At 30.2% G+C, this 15,060-nt stretch overlaps 1 protein-coding gene across 6 annotated transcripts in view; it reads left to right on the top strand.

The window, feature by feature from the left end:
- The window catches only part of LOC143045566 (uncharacterized), a 58,464-nt gene that overhangs the window by 20,370 nt on the left and 23,034 nt on the right, over positions 1-15,060 (top strand). For all 6 annotated transcript variants that reach the window (XM_076218163.1, XM_076218164.1, XM_076218165.1 and 3 more), the window contains exons 3-8: positions 3,390-3,482; positions 5,477-5,623; positions 5,885-6,547; positions 9,798-10,598; positions 12,523-12,591; positions 14,100-14,172. In XM_076218163.1, coding sequence (XP_076074278.1) covers positions 3,390-3,482; positions 5,477-5,623; positions 5,885-6,547; positions 9,798-10,598; positions 12,523-12,591; positions 14,100-14,172 — 1,846 coding nt within the window. The remainder of the gene's footprint in view (positions 1-3,389; positions 3,483-5,476; positions 5,624-5,884; positions 6,548-9,797; positions 10,599-12,522; positions 12,592-14,099; positions 14,173-15,060) is intronic.

Below are 15,060 nucleotides of genomic sequence, written 5' to 3'. Positions count from 1 at the left end.
ATGCGAAACTTTACCAATGCCAAGAATCTTGACAATTCATACAACAGAAAAAATCTTTATTTTACTAGGGTCTTTTATTTTCAATAATGTTTATTTCGAATAATTAACTCCTAATCACAGAGTATAAGTTCTTTTATTACTTTTTTGTATGCTATTTAAAGACAGAGTGAGAGAGGGGGTTGTCTGTTGTGTATATACAGATGCTATAACCAAACTGTTCTATGTTATTATCTGCGATAATTATTATACAGTATTATGCAATAGAAAAATGTGTCAAAATATATACGTGATAAATGAAAAACATTACACTTTCTATATTCGACTGGTTATGTAAACATTGTCAGTTGACTTGCTTCTTAAGATTTTGTGCAGATTCTTATTTATACAACGAGCTAGAAATTTCCTAAATCGAAATTAATCCGAAATATTTAAGGGGATCTCAGGAACCTGAAGATTTTGAGCAGATTCTTATTTATACAGCGAGTTTGAAATTTCCTAATTCGAAATTAACCCGAATATTTGAGGGGATCTGAGAAACCTTAAGAATTTGTGCAGATTCTGACTTATTTATTCAGCGAGTTTGAAATTTCTGAAATCGAAATTAACTCAAAATATTTGAGGGAAAGTTAAAGATCTTAGGAAACGGTACTTTATGACTCGGAGTCATATAAAGCACGTATCTTGTTATTGACCTAATAATTAGAATATTTGTCTATTGAACTTCTAGATCTTGTAAACAGGCTGTGATAGAAACGTTTTGACAAAGGAACAATCTAATTACCGTATTACGGGACGTAAAATAAAGTGACATTAATATTCTCAAACAATCTTTCATCTGACAAATGAGCGACTTTGACTTTGATTATTTAAATGTATGCATACGCCAATTCTATAACTTATACACAGGATAACTTTAAAAAAGGTGATCAGCTCTTTATTTTAAAACAACAAATTCACTTAAACGATCTTATTGCATAATATCATTTTTTTTTATCGTACATTAATTTTCAATTATTCCTTTGTGAGCTTTCAAAAACAAATTCTGTTAAAAGAAAATACCATTATAAGTTATATGGTTTGCTACTGACCCCATACGGATCCATAGAGGGTTAGTAAAATCCATAGGGGTGAGGCCGGAGGCCGAATCCCCTATGAATTTTATTCACCCTCTATGGATCCGTAGGGGGTCAGTAGTTAACCGTATAACGAATTTATCGGACGCTGGAATTTTTCTGAAAAATAAACAATGAAACACAACAACAGCAATAGATGACGTCACCATTAACGCGTCATGAACCCCCTATGAAACTTACTAACCCCCTACAGTCTCATAGGGGGTCACCACGTGACGGCGTTTACCCAATCACAACGTGATAATTTATCTGTGGTCCGATAATTATTAATATGATTTGTATTCTTTTCATTTATTATAAAAAGTAGACGAGTTTGTGTACGTTAAGTTGTCAAGATTTGTTGTTTTTGGTAATTAAGTCTTTTGTACCATCTATAGTGGTTCAAAAAGCTTATAGGTGTAATACCACCATTGATTGTCCCCTATTAGTCTTTGTTAAATTTGCACTTTTCAAAAAAATGTGCAGAATTTATCCTTGTTTCAAATAAAGAAATACTTGGCATGAGTAAAGTTTTATCCTGTCCAGTTCTATAGAAAAAATTCACTTAACATTTCATTGCATATAAGAAAATAACCATCATTGGAAGTTAACCAATCAAATTCTCCCCTTATTTTATCTGTGTACAAGGTTTAGTCACCATGTAACCTCAAGATTACAAAATTTTCTATAGAAATCCCAAATAAAAAATAATGGTGTTTTGAAATACCCAAGACATATGTTTATGACACAGAAATGGTTTTACTGCAATAGAATATAGGATTAGTTACCTACAACCGTCAAATCCAAGGGAATATTTTTTCGACTTACTTTCGTATACAACCGGATGTGACGTACCATGATTTGGTGGTATTACACCTATAGATCTCGATATTATATTAAAACGCCAATTGAATTGTACATGTACCAATGAATACAAAGACATTATCCATGTATATCATTATGATCAACATGAATAAGTAATTAAGGTGCTTTTAAAATCATTTTCATGACTTAAAAAAGATTTTTTACAACCAGTGTTGATGTAAAATAATGTATGGGCTTTGCTCATTGCATTAATGTCTGTGTCATTTTGGTCTCTTGTGGACAGTTGTCTCATTGGCAATCATACCACATCTTTTTTTATATGTGTAAATTGTACATTCCTCACATATTACTATTGTCTATATGACGCAATGTGAATATTAATATGTACTTATCATAAACAGTAGATATGTTTCCTTTTGAAAATGAAATGTTTTTGGATGTAGTCATAATGTAAGATATATTTTTCTTTGATCGAATGCATCATTCATATTGCGATCAAGGTTCTTACAAGCTTGTTTTATACAGGAGTTATATCATTGATATAACATTGATAATTTTACCATTGCTCTTTCCGTGAACTAATATTTTAATCAATTTTAAGAACAGATGAGACTATAAAAGTTAATTTTCATACGAAGATATATATGTCTAGAGAATTGAACATATATAGTTTGAAAATTGGAATATTCCGAGGCCTTTAAAAAAAATAGCGTGCATTTCCTCCATAAACGCTTCGCCATAAGTGAAATGTGATAAAAATGTTTGAATATATAAAAAAAATATACAGAAAATTTGATATTTTTTATACGCTTGGTAGGATAAGTTTTGTTTTACAATGAGAGCAGCTGTTTATAAACGTTAGTTGCGCGTGTGAAAAAAATAGCTAATTGATATTCATTAAACATAGAAATATTAATAATTTGTATACACTGTATCTTTTTATTTCAACTGCAAATATTCAGGATGTATAATTGTCTTACATGGAACTATGTTCATGTCAATATCTATGCAGGAGTCCTAAATTCTCAGTATAGTTAAAGCATCAGTTAGGTGAAGTTTAGCTATAGTGATCCAAAATAATGTATCAGAGAACCCCGACCTATAGTTGTTCATCTCCCTTTTCATTCGAGTCATCGACATAAACTCAACACTTTCAATGGTTTATTTAATAAAAACCCGTTCATATTTGTCCGAAATACCTGCTGAACGTTTTAAATGTATTCAACGTATATATACTCAAATAAAAAAGATGTGGTATTATTACTAATGAGACAAGAATTAATTCAACAGGGACGAAAGGGCGATGATGTTAACACAATATGACTGTATACGGCTCTCAACAATTAGCAAAGTCGATTACGGGCATTTGTGTTTTCATTTAATGAAAATGATAGAATGTAAAAAAAGGTACTATGCAAGATTTATAAACTTTCTCATTTTTTTTCTTTTCAGGGACACCATACCCACTTGGTTACTTACCGGGGGCATCAACAGAACATCTTAAATCGTTACTTCCAGAGGAATATTGGGCGTCACATGTCGATGGTAGGATATTAAACCACAATTGTCATTTGTAAACATTCATATAAATAATATCTTTATTGTCATACACACATTTAGTTTGTGACAAATCAAAACATAATAAAGCAAAGAAATAACAATTGTAATTTAAATGAACACATAAACAAGTTGTACATATATATTTTTTTTAAAATAGTGACTATCGCTTATCTTACAAAGAAAAAAGTATACTATAGTATATAAATGTATACAAGTATACTATAGTATATAAATGCGACATGTTTCTTTCTATGCATAAGCTGTATTTAACGCTACAGGTAGTGTAAAGGTTACTTTATACTGATGAAAAAGGGGAAATTGATATTGTTCCCTATCCGTATTTAAATATATCTCTAATTTGAAGCGATGGTACCATGTAAATTCAACACAAAACAACCAAAGGCGGTTGGGCCAAAATCACTATACATTGGAGTGGTAGTTTCAGACAAAGGCTACATCAGGAATAGATTACCTAAGCTGTATTTGGCAAAACGTTTTGGAATTTTGGTCCTCGATGCTCTCCAACTTCGTACTTAAGTTGGCCTTTTTAACTTTTTTGGATTCGAAAGTCACTGATGAGTCTTTTGTAACGAAACGCGTGTCTGGCGTATGTACAAAATTTAATCCTGGTATCTATGATTAGTTTATTATTATTATTTTATATTGTTCGGAAAGAGTTTTGTTCTCAGTTTTGTGGATTGCTAATAGATGTCAAGTATGAAGTGTAATCAAATTTGCAGTCTTCCTACGGGAGAAATTTATTTAACTTGAATTCTTGCAGTTAACACAGAATGTTAAAAATAAATATGTGATCTACACAACATACACATGCTTATTTTGTTTCGTATATAAAACTGATTAATATATTTTATACCAACGGATAATTGTTGTTGAAGTTTTCATGGCTTTTGAACAAAGTAAAAACTAACAAGTGAATATTTATATAAAATTTTATCTACGTCACAAAACCATAATGGCGCCATTTCATTTGCTTCTGTTAGTTGTAATAAATTGTTGTAACATATTGTTGGTCAGAACTTCTGAAGGGTTTAATTTGATTTGCCCATTAAAAATCTATACCAAAAACACGAAATATTAGCCTCATTTGTTTCAGTAAAACGTTATATTTACACGTACATTGTAGGGATTGGCAAAATATTCATATTTCAAGTTAGTGGCATAAAATATTCAATAGCCAATTAATAATATTATAATGACGTCATTGTACTCCATATGAATTGATAGTATAGTTCTTATAACCATCAGCTGTATAACAATAACAATTTCCCGTGATTTAGAAACATTTTCAATTTTAAATAAAAAATCAGGTTTCATATGTTTTGTTATGTTGATTCGTTCACTGTTTAATTTGCTAGCAGCACTGAATAAGTACTTATTCACCATATTGAACGTAAAAGTTTGATATTCAAATCAGATGTTTTAGTGCATATATCGACTATTATATCATGTATATTATGTAATAATTTTAAAGCCACACATATATTATCATATATATATATCTGTCTATATGTATATGTTCTCACTGAATTTAGACATCATAACTTCAACTGGAATAATAACTATTGCAGATTTCGTTATCTTTTTACAGAATTAAGTAAAACTTGCTAATTGCTACATGGCCTTAAACATTTTGGGGGTCGGCATAAGACAGTTCAAGAAGAAAACAAAACATAGATCATGGATAAAATGTATATCATTAGGAACAATCTATCTCAACACACAAAAAATGACCTTGGAGATCACAACTTAACTGTTCACATAATATGATAAATAAGGAGAAATAGACATGTTTGCACTAATCATTCCTGGCTATGTTCTCCTATTGACATATATCCTTCGATGATTATATTTTGTGAAACCAGAATTCCATCCATAAGCTCTCTAACTCTGCTAATCAGATGACGTTCAAGCTTTATTGATTTTCTTCGCCGTCATAGCTCCATATGTTTGTTTTTCAGGTTCCCGATATGTGCTCAACAATAATCTGTACTCGCCATATTTTCCTTACCTACCGGCGACGGAATCCCTCTCACTGTTTGCCCACAACCTAGGTGCAGGGGGAGTGGATCAGGCGGGGTACCATAGGATTTATGATCTTCGAAAAGGTAAGTTTATGTAGTTGCTATGACGACAGTATTGGTAAATGTAGTATATTTCAATATTATTTAACCTAGGTCATTTTGACATAATTATTTTAAGAAATAAACTTGCAAAACAGAATTAATAGTTTGTATACACTGGTTAATATGAATATTATACATTTCAAAATTTGTAAGTTGTTATAATCTTTCCTACAAAGTAAATCACTTGTTCTATTTTATCAAAATAAATATTGCAAAACTATGTATCGTCTGATTTTCTTACAGATGCAGCACTCTATTCTGGCCTTCAAATGGTACCGTCTACTTCTGTTGGGTCACAAAATTCTCAGACCGAATCGAATTCCAAAAAAGATCCATCGAGATCTGAATCTAAACGAGCTGATTCGACAAAGACTAGCGGTAAAGTTCAAGATACCGGCAGCAAGGCCTACAATTCACAGAAAACATTTAAGGATACAGATAAACGGTCAGACGTGAAGAAAACGGAGAAAACTCAAGTTTCCAAATCTTCTTCTAGTACTGTCAGTAAAACTGTTAATTCAAAGAAGGATAAAGTCAGTAAATATAGTGATGATAGAAACGAGGACAAAAATAAAAACAGCAAAAAAGAGGAAAAAACTTCAAAAATAACATCACTATCTAATGATAAATTGGAAAAAGTAAGTGATGTACTCATGAATGATTCAAAACGAGGCCAAGAAGAAAATACAGATTTGAAAAAATCGAAAGATGAACTGGAGGAATCTGAAAAAGATAGCACCGAAGAAAATTTAGAACAGAAAATGAGTAACGAAATCAAAGAACAAGTTGGAAAATGTAAAAGTACAAACTCTGTAACGCCGACAACAGTTACCAGTTCATCGAGTATTGTTTCAGTTTTGGAATCTCCAAGTGGGTCTAGTCAAATCAAACCAGTTTCTACAACAGGTAATTTTGTGTTAATTATTAATTAATTATTCAGAAGGCAGTGTTCAAGTTGTGTGTAAAGTAACATTTAAAGTTGAACCAATGTCAAAAGATGGGGATTGTGAAAAGGCATTGACCATTCATTTTCGTTGGTGGAATGTATATTTTTTTCAAATAAATTGATTCTATTCTATTTTAAAGATGGGAAATGAAAACTAATTTGTTTTTAATGAAAATTGGTTGAAAACATAATTTATAAAAGAGAAATGGTGCCTAATGACTTCATTACAAAAAAATGTTAAAAATAAATAAATATCATAACTTAATTGGTTTTTTTTTTCGTAAAAAGTATAAGAATTTGTTAATCTGTATGTAACGATTTATTGTTTTAATTAACATATCAAAACATATTTTTTTTTACATTTTGTATCTTTCAAGGTCGAGAAACGATCACTAATAGAACTATGTTCCGGAACGACAAATGATCCGGAAATCAATTATAAAAATATCAGCTAATAATTTCCGAATTACTTACCCAATTTTCATGTAAATAGTTCGATAAATACAGATATTTTATATTTGTTGTAATCCTAGTTTCATTTTGTACTGCTGTTAATAATTTATATATTTATACATATGGGGTTTTATTTATAGTTCGAAGCCCTAATTACTTGGTAAATTTCCCTGCTCCTTGTTTTAAATATTACATGAACGTTTTTATAGACATACGATCTGCCGTACATAAGATTAAGTTTTAGTTGTAAATAAGACTAAATCGTTAATGTAGCCACAATGTGAGGTGGCAAGATCTACGAAAAAGACAAATAAGTTATTTTGTCCAAAGAAAAAATACCCAACAGACAATCAATAATCTACAAATATTCATTTGGCTGCTTTTGTGTTTTTCTCGACAACTTGATGACTTACTATGTTTTTATACTTCTTGATCCAAGTTACCCTTCATATACTTCTGATCTTCATCAAATAAGGTTTCGGTTTCTTTGTAAACAAGACAAATGCAAGAGGAAAACGTTTAAATATATCGAAAACGTAAGGCAGCATGATCTTTAGAAAAAAGATAGAGAGCATCACAATCGAAAATTTAAAAAAAGGATAAAAAGATCAACAAAAGGCATAATTAGTTATCAAAGATACCAGGCTTATAATTCAATACGCCAGACGCGCGTTTCGCCTACATAAGACTCATCAGTGACGTTCAGATCAAAATAGTTAGAAAGCTAAACAAGTACAAAAATGGTGAGCATTGATGACCCAAAATTCCAAAAAGTTGTTCCCAATACGGGTAAGGTTATCTATGCCTGTGATAAGAACATCCGTAGTATACCTCACAGAAACCAAATATTAAGTCACAATAACTCCACCTCAAACTGGGAGTAAATTGCTCCCCATCTACGTGTTCGGTAGTTCATATGGGGTTGTTTTAAGGTATGTTGGTGAATAACAAAAATGTGAAGTTGCAAGGTAAATTTTTGTTCTTTTATTTTGTGTTTGTTTTCAAGAACTCAAATTTCCTTAATATAACTTGTATTAATTGATTGCTAGTTGTGATAAGCACAGCTACAAATATGTGATGTTTTTCAAGAAGGTGGACAGATCTTGATCATCTGAAACTTAATTAAAAATTGGTAGTTTTGTATTGTATATGCCTATTTTACTATTCAACAGAGTTACACTTGTTGTGTTCATATCATTAAGGATTTTCTATCCAACACTATTTGTGTTCATATCATTAAGTTTTTTTTTCTATCCAACACCAGTTAGTCTTTTCTATTTAAGGAATGACTGTAATATTTTTTCTGTCTATGAAGAAATAACATAAAAAATGTGGTGCACACTGAATAACGCGCGTAGCGGGTTATTTAACAGTGTGCACCACATTTTTTATGTTATTTCGAATAGAAAGAAAAAATATTACAGTCATTTCTTAAAATTTAATTTTAAATTCCATTTTAAACCGTAGAAAACCATGAAAAAACGTTGATGACGTCACGGTCACATGACTAAATTATGTCTATGGGCTAATAACAAAATAACGTCAGCCAATCAGAAGACGCGTTTCATCCAAAATTAAATTATATGCATATGGCTCTGGTATCCAATACAGGCCATACTAAAAAATTGTATGTTACATAAATACATGTTGATTGAAACATTTTTGTTCCGTTCTATTCTAATTTCAAGATTTAGATTAACATTGAACTGGAACGCTGAAAGCTAATAGTTTGGGTAACCAAGAAGGAAACATTTATAGGAACATATGAAAGCGGTTTAATTTATGTTAAGTTTAGATAATATAAATTAGGTTTGTCGTTTTTTTTTTTTGGTCTTCTTTAAATATTTTTTTTAAACATTCGATCTTTTTTTTTTTAAATTATTCGTAACAAATTAAATGCAATAAAAGAGCATAATTAGCTTCGTCCTAAGGCCCCGAAACACTATAATATGTAGTCAGTTTGCTACTTGGTTCACTTAAAGTCTTGGCTCTATGGTTGATATATTTAACTGTTTCTTTACGTATAAGAGGGGTGTACATTAAAGTTTAACATAGATGACCAAAAGGAATGAAGCCGTTTAAAAATTATTGCATTGAATTTTTCGAAGTTCTTGGGATTTTCTACCATAGTAATAGAGAATATCTTTGCTTTATTTGACAAATAAAGGCATTAGTAATATACGCTGTTCGAAAGTCATAAATCGATTGAGAGAAAACAATTCCGGGTTACAAACTAAAACCGCAAAACATTTCGGAATTTAAAATCCTCAATGCTCTCCAACTTTGTACTTCTTTTGAACTTTCAAACCTTTTTGAAGATAAAACGCGCTTTTTGAAAAGCGAAAATTGAAACATGGTATCTATGTTTATTGGCATTCTATTACAATTTTTTGTTATTTATTCTTGGTATGAATGATAGTGTTATTGTTGTGTTTTTGTGTGTTTTTTTGTGTTTATATTTTTATTTATCTTGATTTCTACAAGACAACGACATTAGGTATTAAATTTTTGATTGTTCGACATGGTATATTTCTATTCACGTAGACTGTATATTGACCTCTAGATGTGTGGTTATTTTTTTGTGTGTCGTTTATTCTGATGTTCGCCCCACAATTACCAATAATGGGATGAGAAATTGAAAATTTTCACATAGGTCTACTTACGACAGACTTTCAACCAATTGTAAAACATTTATTAGAATGTACTGTCCAGATCAGATGCAAAAATAGTTGGTAAAATACTGATCATATTTTTCAGATCCATTTAAAGTGTCTACAGCTACAACATTCTCCCTACCATATTATCATTCTCTGTTCTCAACTACTCATGCCTTATTGTCACCAACGCTGTCTGGCTCTACTGTCAGTACAGCATCTATGTGCTCGGAACCAGTTCAAACTGTACCATGTGACATGAGAATAAAGAAGGAACCAGCTGTATATACGTGTTCTAAGAAGTCAGAAACTAATACAACACAAAGTAGCAAAAAGCATGCGAATGATTCAAATCTAGATAAAAATGTTCAAATTGTGACTGAACAAAACTTAGGCAATTGCAATGATAAAGACAATTTGAAAATGAAATTGACTTTGCCTGTCAGCTCGGTCACAAAGTCGTCTTCGTCCTCTTCTACAAAGCCTTTATGTTTAAAGAAACATATTCTAGAAAAAAGTAAAGAATGGACTTCTAGTGAAAACACTGTTACCGAATCTAAATCTGAAAAGAAAAAAGAAGGTACAAGTGAGAATAATAAGGTTTCTGATAATATTATGTGTGATACAAAGATAAATGAAGCAAGCAAATTGACAAGAACCGAAGATGATAAAACATCAGCAGATTTTAAGCCACGGAATAAGGAGAGTCAACAACTGACGACTACATCGAAGGATACCGTCAGAGCAATTAGTAAAGTGTTATCAAAACGACAGGAATCTTTTGAATCTTTGAAATCAAATACAGATAATCCGAGAATTTTGTCTTCTCCAAGAAAACAAGAACAGAAGCTATCAACAAAGAGGGTATTGATAAAACCTAAATGTGATGACAAGAAATCGTCAGGTCAGTTTGTCTTTGATATACTAATTAGTAGTAAATATTGATTCACTTTAGAATTATAAACTAATTGGAATAAGATTTTTGTAACCAAGTTAATGGTTTAAACATGTTATATCATACAAATAATGTGCCTGAAAAAGCACAAATATGAATGAGATGCGTTCTTAAGTGAAACTGCTTCATAGTTTCTATCAAAACAAATCATATTTTAATTGTGTTTTAAGGCTACTGTCTAACTAGTGTTCCCTAACCAACTCCCTTTCTGGTATAATTATAAAATAATATTTGATCATGCTGAAATAAGGTTTATGGACAAGACAATGCAATATTTTATTTAAGTCTTATATTTCAAAACAATTTTTTATAAACATTATATACCACAAATTAAACATCCATATAAGGGTCTCCAAATAAGAGAAAATGTTTAGTATATTCAAGGAGAGTGTAATTTTATGACCGATATATTGAGATTGGAAATCTTAGTCTCATCGTATAATCTAAACAATGGTCACATGCTACGTAGGCTCTACGTGTTATGAGGAGAGAGTGTTTGTCTCTTTCCCTGGTCTAGTGACAATTGAAATGAACAAAAAATCGAATAGTGTAAACTACCTATTTGAAAATGTAAATTTGAAAATAATAGATTTACTAAAAATCATAGTATAATAAGTTACCAGTATATCTTCATGTATCCTTGCTGATATTAGAGTCCTCTTTGAACCTTTGGTTGAAACATTTATATGAATATTCATCATGGCAATATTATACAGAATGCAATTAGATATCTATCAAATAGTAACTGCTCAATAACTTCCATTAACGTATCATAGTCACATCTTATTTGTACAGAATTCATTAATTCAAATTTTGCAATTTTGATGCAAGTGGTGTGTGGGCCATTTACATAATCATGGCGTTAATTCATGATAAGGGTTGAAAAAGGAGGTTGTCTTATTTAAAATAGAAATACTCAGTAAATGTCTTGAAGAACTTTAGTATTGATATTGAATAACGACCGATTTAACAGTATACTGTTTTGTTCAGTTTGACTACAAACATCAATCGCGTTAAAATATCAGTGGTAAAAATATTACGAAACGATTATATCATCACTCATGCAGCATGTGCAGAGATCAAGATTAAAGGAGGAACATATCGATATCTTGAATAAAAGCACCGAAACATTACAAAGACAACATACATTCATCACTAACAGTTTAAACAACCTAGATAAAATTATTCAAATTAAGCAATATTCTGACAAAATGTCCTCGCCGTTACTGTACAAGTCATGAGAACATTATAAATAATAGAACAGCATTAAAAAGAAATTAATTTAGGATATGAAACTTTAATTTTGAAAATTTCTTTAGAAAAATCCATGAAATATGGTAACATGGTAGATTTTGAATTCAAAATGTCTTCAAGCATCTATATACCTTTATTTGATCAAAAGATGCCTTAGGGTTTATTTATTTCCCCTTGTTACTCCAATTATATGGTAACAAAAATATCAAAATCATGATTTATCATATATAGATTAAGTACCTGTAAAATGTTTTCAATCAGACATTTCAATTCTACCATTAATGGCAGATGGCATGAATTCTTGTTCATTGATGAGATATATAGTTTTATAATCGTAATACATTATTGATTCTTCCTAGCCAGCTGAAATCCATATCTGGATAAAGGCAAAGTTCACGTTAGTTGGTTTGATCAAGCGTAGAATTATTCGTTTAGCATTAGAAATGGACATACTAAAATAGTTTGTTTATGGAATTAACAAACAAATGAATATTAATGTTAGAATTGTTCAAATGCCATGCCAGTCCATGTTGGATCAATAGTGTGCAGAGAGCCCCATTTGATGAAATGTTTTAGCTTTGTAAAATGAATGACATGAGTCTGTATTCTTTTCTCACAGGAGTAAGTAATATACCTATAGGAATAGCAGTGGCACGAAAGAGGGAAGAATTAAAGAAAGATGATACAGGTCTGTTATAGTTTTCAAACATAATTTCTGCTGTTCGCTGTAATGGTCTTTGTAAACAAAAATCAATAATTCCAAATTAAAGTGGACTTTTCAATTTCTAAATAATATTGTTAACTGAGTTTTGAAATTTTTGTTCACTACAAAAAATAATTCAGATATTTCAGATTCATAAATAAAAAATTTAAATTCATAATAATCTACAGCAGTCACTCAGAGATGAATATCCCTGTAAAGTGCAACTATTCATGTCTGGAAACAAATGTTAAAAGTTAAATTGATTTTTTTTTATTTTGTTAAAACATAAAGACAACTTCACAGGTTGTTTAACATTCGCAAAACATTGTAAGAACTTTTGATGTCAAGAAATGAATTCCAATAGTTTGATTATTTTAGTTAACAATGTCAAAAGATACTTTAATCTTTTATATCTAAGGTAATACAGTCAATGTTTTAACAATGCTATAGAAATTCTATATAAATACAACAAGTTTACTTCCAAGTCTCCTTTATATGCTCAATTTTAAGATCAAGTAAAATACAAACGATATGAAACGAATATATTATTAGCATTTGGTTAAGGCAAATAGTGCATAGCTAGTATATTGATGTAAATTACACTCATCATACTTCTCCTTGCGTTATTTATGTAGAATTATTTTTGCTTTATGTTTATGCATATGGTTTTGATTTTTTATGATATATCGTTTGCATACGATTTTGTGGAGAGAAAAAAATCTTACTGCCACAAGCGCGAACACGTTAAATGATGAGTGTATTTTAAACAAACTGAGTAAAATAGAATTATTATTCAATACACTCAAAATCCCTGAATATACGTTGGAAGACTTTCGACATCTTCACACCACATCTTCACATCTTCACACCACATCTTCACACCACATCTTCACATCTTCACACCACATCTTCCTATATCTATTTCGACATAATGAAAACCTTGTTTGCTAATCGAACTTTCACATTGCGATCTTTACCATGTTTACCTTAAGAAAGGTACTTATCTGCAATGTTCACATAAACAGATTTGCAAATTTATACCAATACAAGTATAAATAAATTAAAACACATTAAAAGGTACAGCATACTACAGTTACTTTTACAACAATATTACCATTAGCACGGTTGTTGATTTCGTTTTGCAAAATTCTCTACAAATAATTATTTTGAGGAAAACAAAAAACATTGAGCCCATATAATAAAAAAAGGTTTTTTTTTAATTATTCTGACTATTTGTTTTATGATTTCATAATTATTATTTCACGAAGTTGAAACTAGTATTAAGTCGAATGTCTTTGATTCTTTGGTATGACTTCATATCTTATTAAGCTCAGTCATTTGTCAATTTTAAAATTCTGATATTTTTTTAGTAAAAAAAAGTAAATTTACTTCTTATCTTTCATCTTTTGCTTACTAACTTTTCAAATTCCATTTTGCTTTTTTACCCATTGGCTAATGCAATATTGTATAATTACATATCTAATATATTTCAGATGATAGCGGTGACGGTGGCGAATCGTTAAACGGATCTTCCCACAATAACACTAGTCAAAGCAGAATAAACGAGTAAGAAACATCTTTTGTTTATGTGAATTCATGCAATAAATATAAATCTAAAAAATGAATAAAGTGAATCTAATTTGAACATATCTTGATTTAAATAAAAAAAAATTCGGAAGCAGAAAGGCCACCTTATACTGAAAAATTGCAATACTTTTGTTTTAGAATTTTATGCTTTACTCTTTATCGTTTCCTGAAGATTGGAATATAAATGAAATTAAAAATATTTTGCATCCAAAGTTACATGCATTTGAAATAATATATGATAGTAGAAAACAGCATTTGTTTCAAGATGATAATTACAAATTTTCTATATATTTACTATTATATCAGCATATCGCAATGTTGTAACTTATAATATATTAAACATATTAGAACAAAAGCATATGGGATATTATAAAAAAAAAATAAGAAGAAAAAACCTTAATAAGGTATAATTGCCAATTAGACAACTATGCACTAGTGACCAAAAGATGAATGTCCGTTATTAATATGTACATACACATTTAATAAAATGTTATGAAACAAATGTGTTACACAACTGTCAGAGTAGACAATTGAAGGCCATAATGTCAAAAAACTACATTCCGTCTCATCTATCACTCTATACCTGTTTATAAAATTGAAAGTAATCGGAATTTAATGACACGCATTTTATTTTCTTACTGTCAACATTCAAATGTCAGTTATTTCATCCGTATATCTGCCAGAGGTGGTAAAGTGTTGCAAGATTTACAGTACCTGAATTTCTATTGTGTGAAAAAGCTGAAAGTATATCAAACTTTCAAAGTAAACACTTTATTACAAATTCAAATTAGAAACATGAAATAACTTTATGGTTTGACCTGTAGTCATGTAAAAGTTAAGTGAAATAGGCTAGCATTTGTAAATGTT

The sequence above is a fragment of the Mytilus galloprovincialis genome, chromosome 9, assembly GCF_965363235.1.
Source record: "Mytilus galloprovincialis chromosome 9, xbMytGall1.hap1.1, whole genome shotgun sequence".
NCBI lineage: Eukaryota > Metazoa > Mollusca > Bivalvia > Mytilida > Mytilidae > Mytilus > Mytilus galloprovincialis.
Note: the sequence above shows the minus strand (reverse complement) of the source record. Positions and strands in the feature narration are given on the sequence as shown.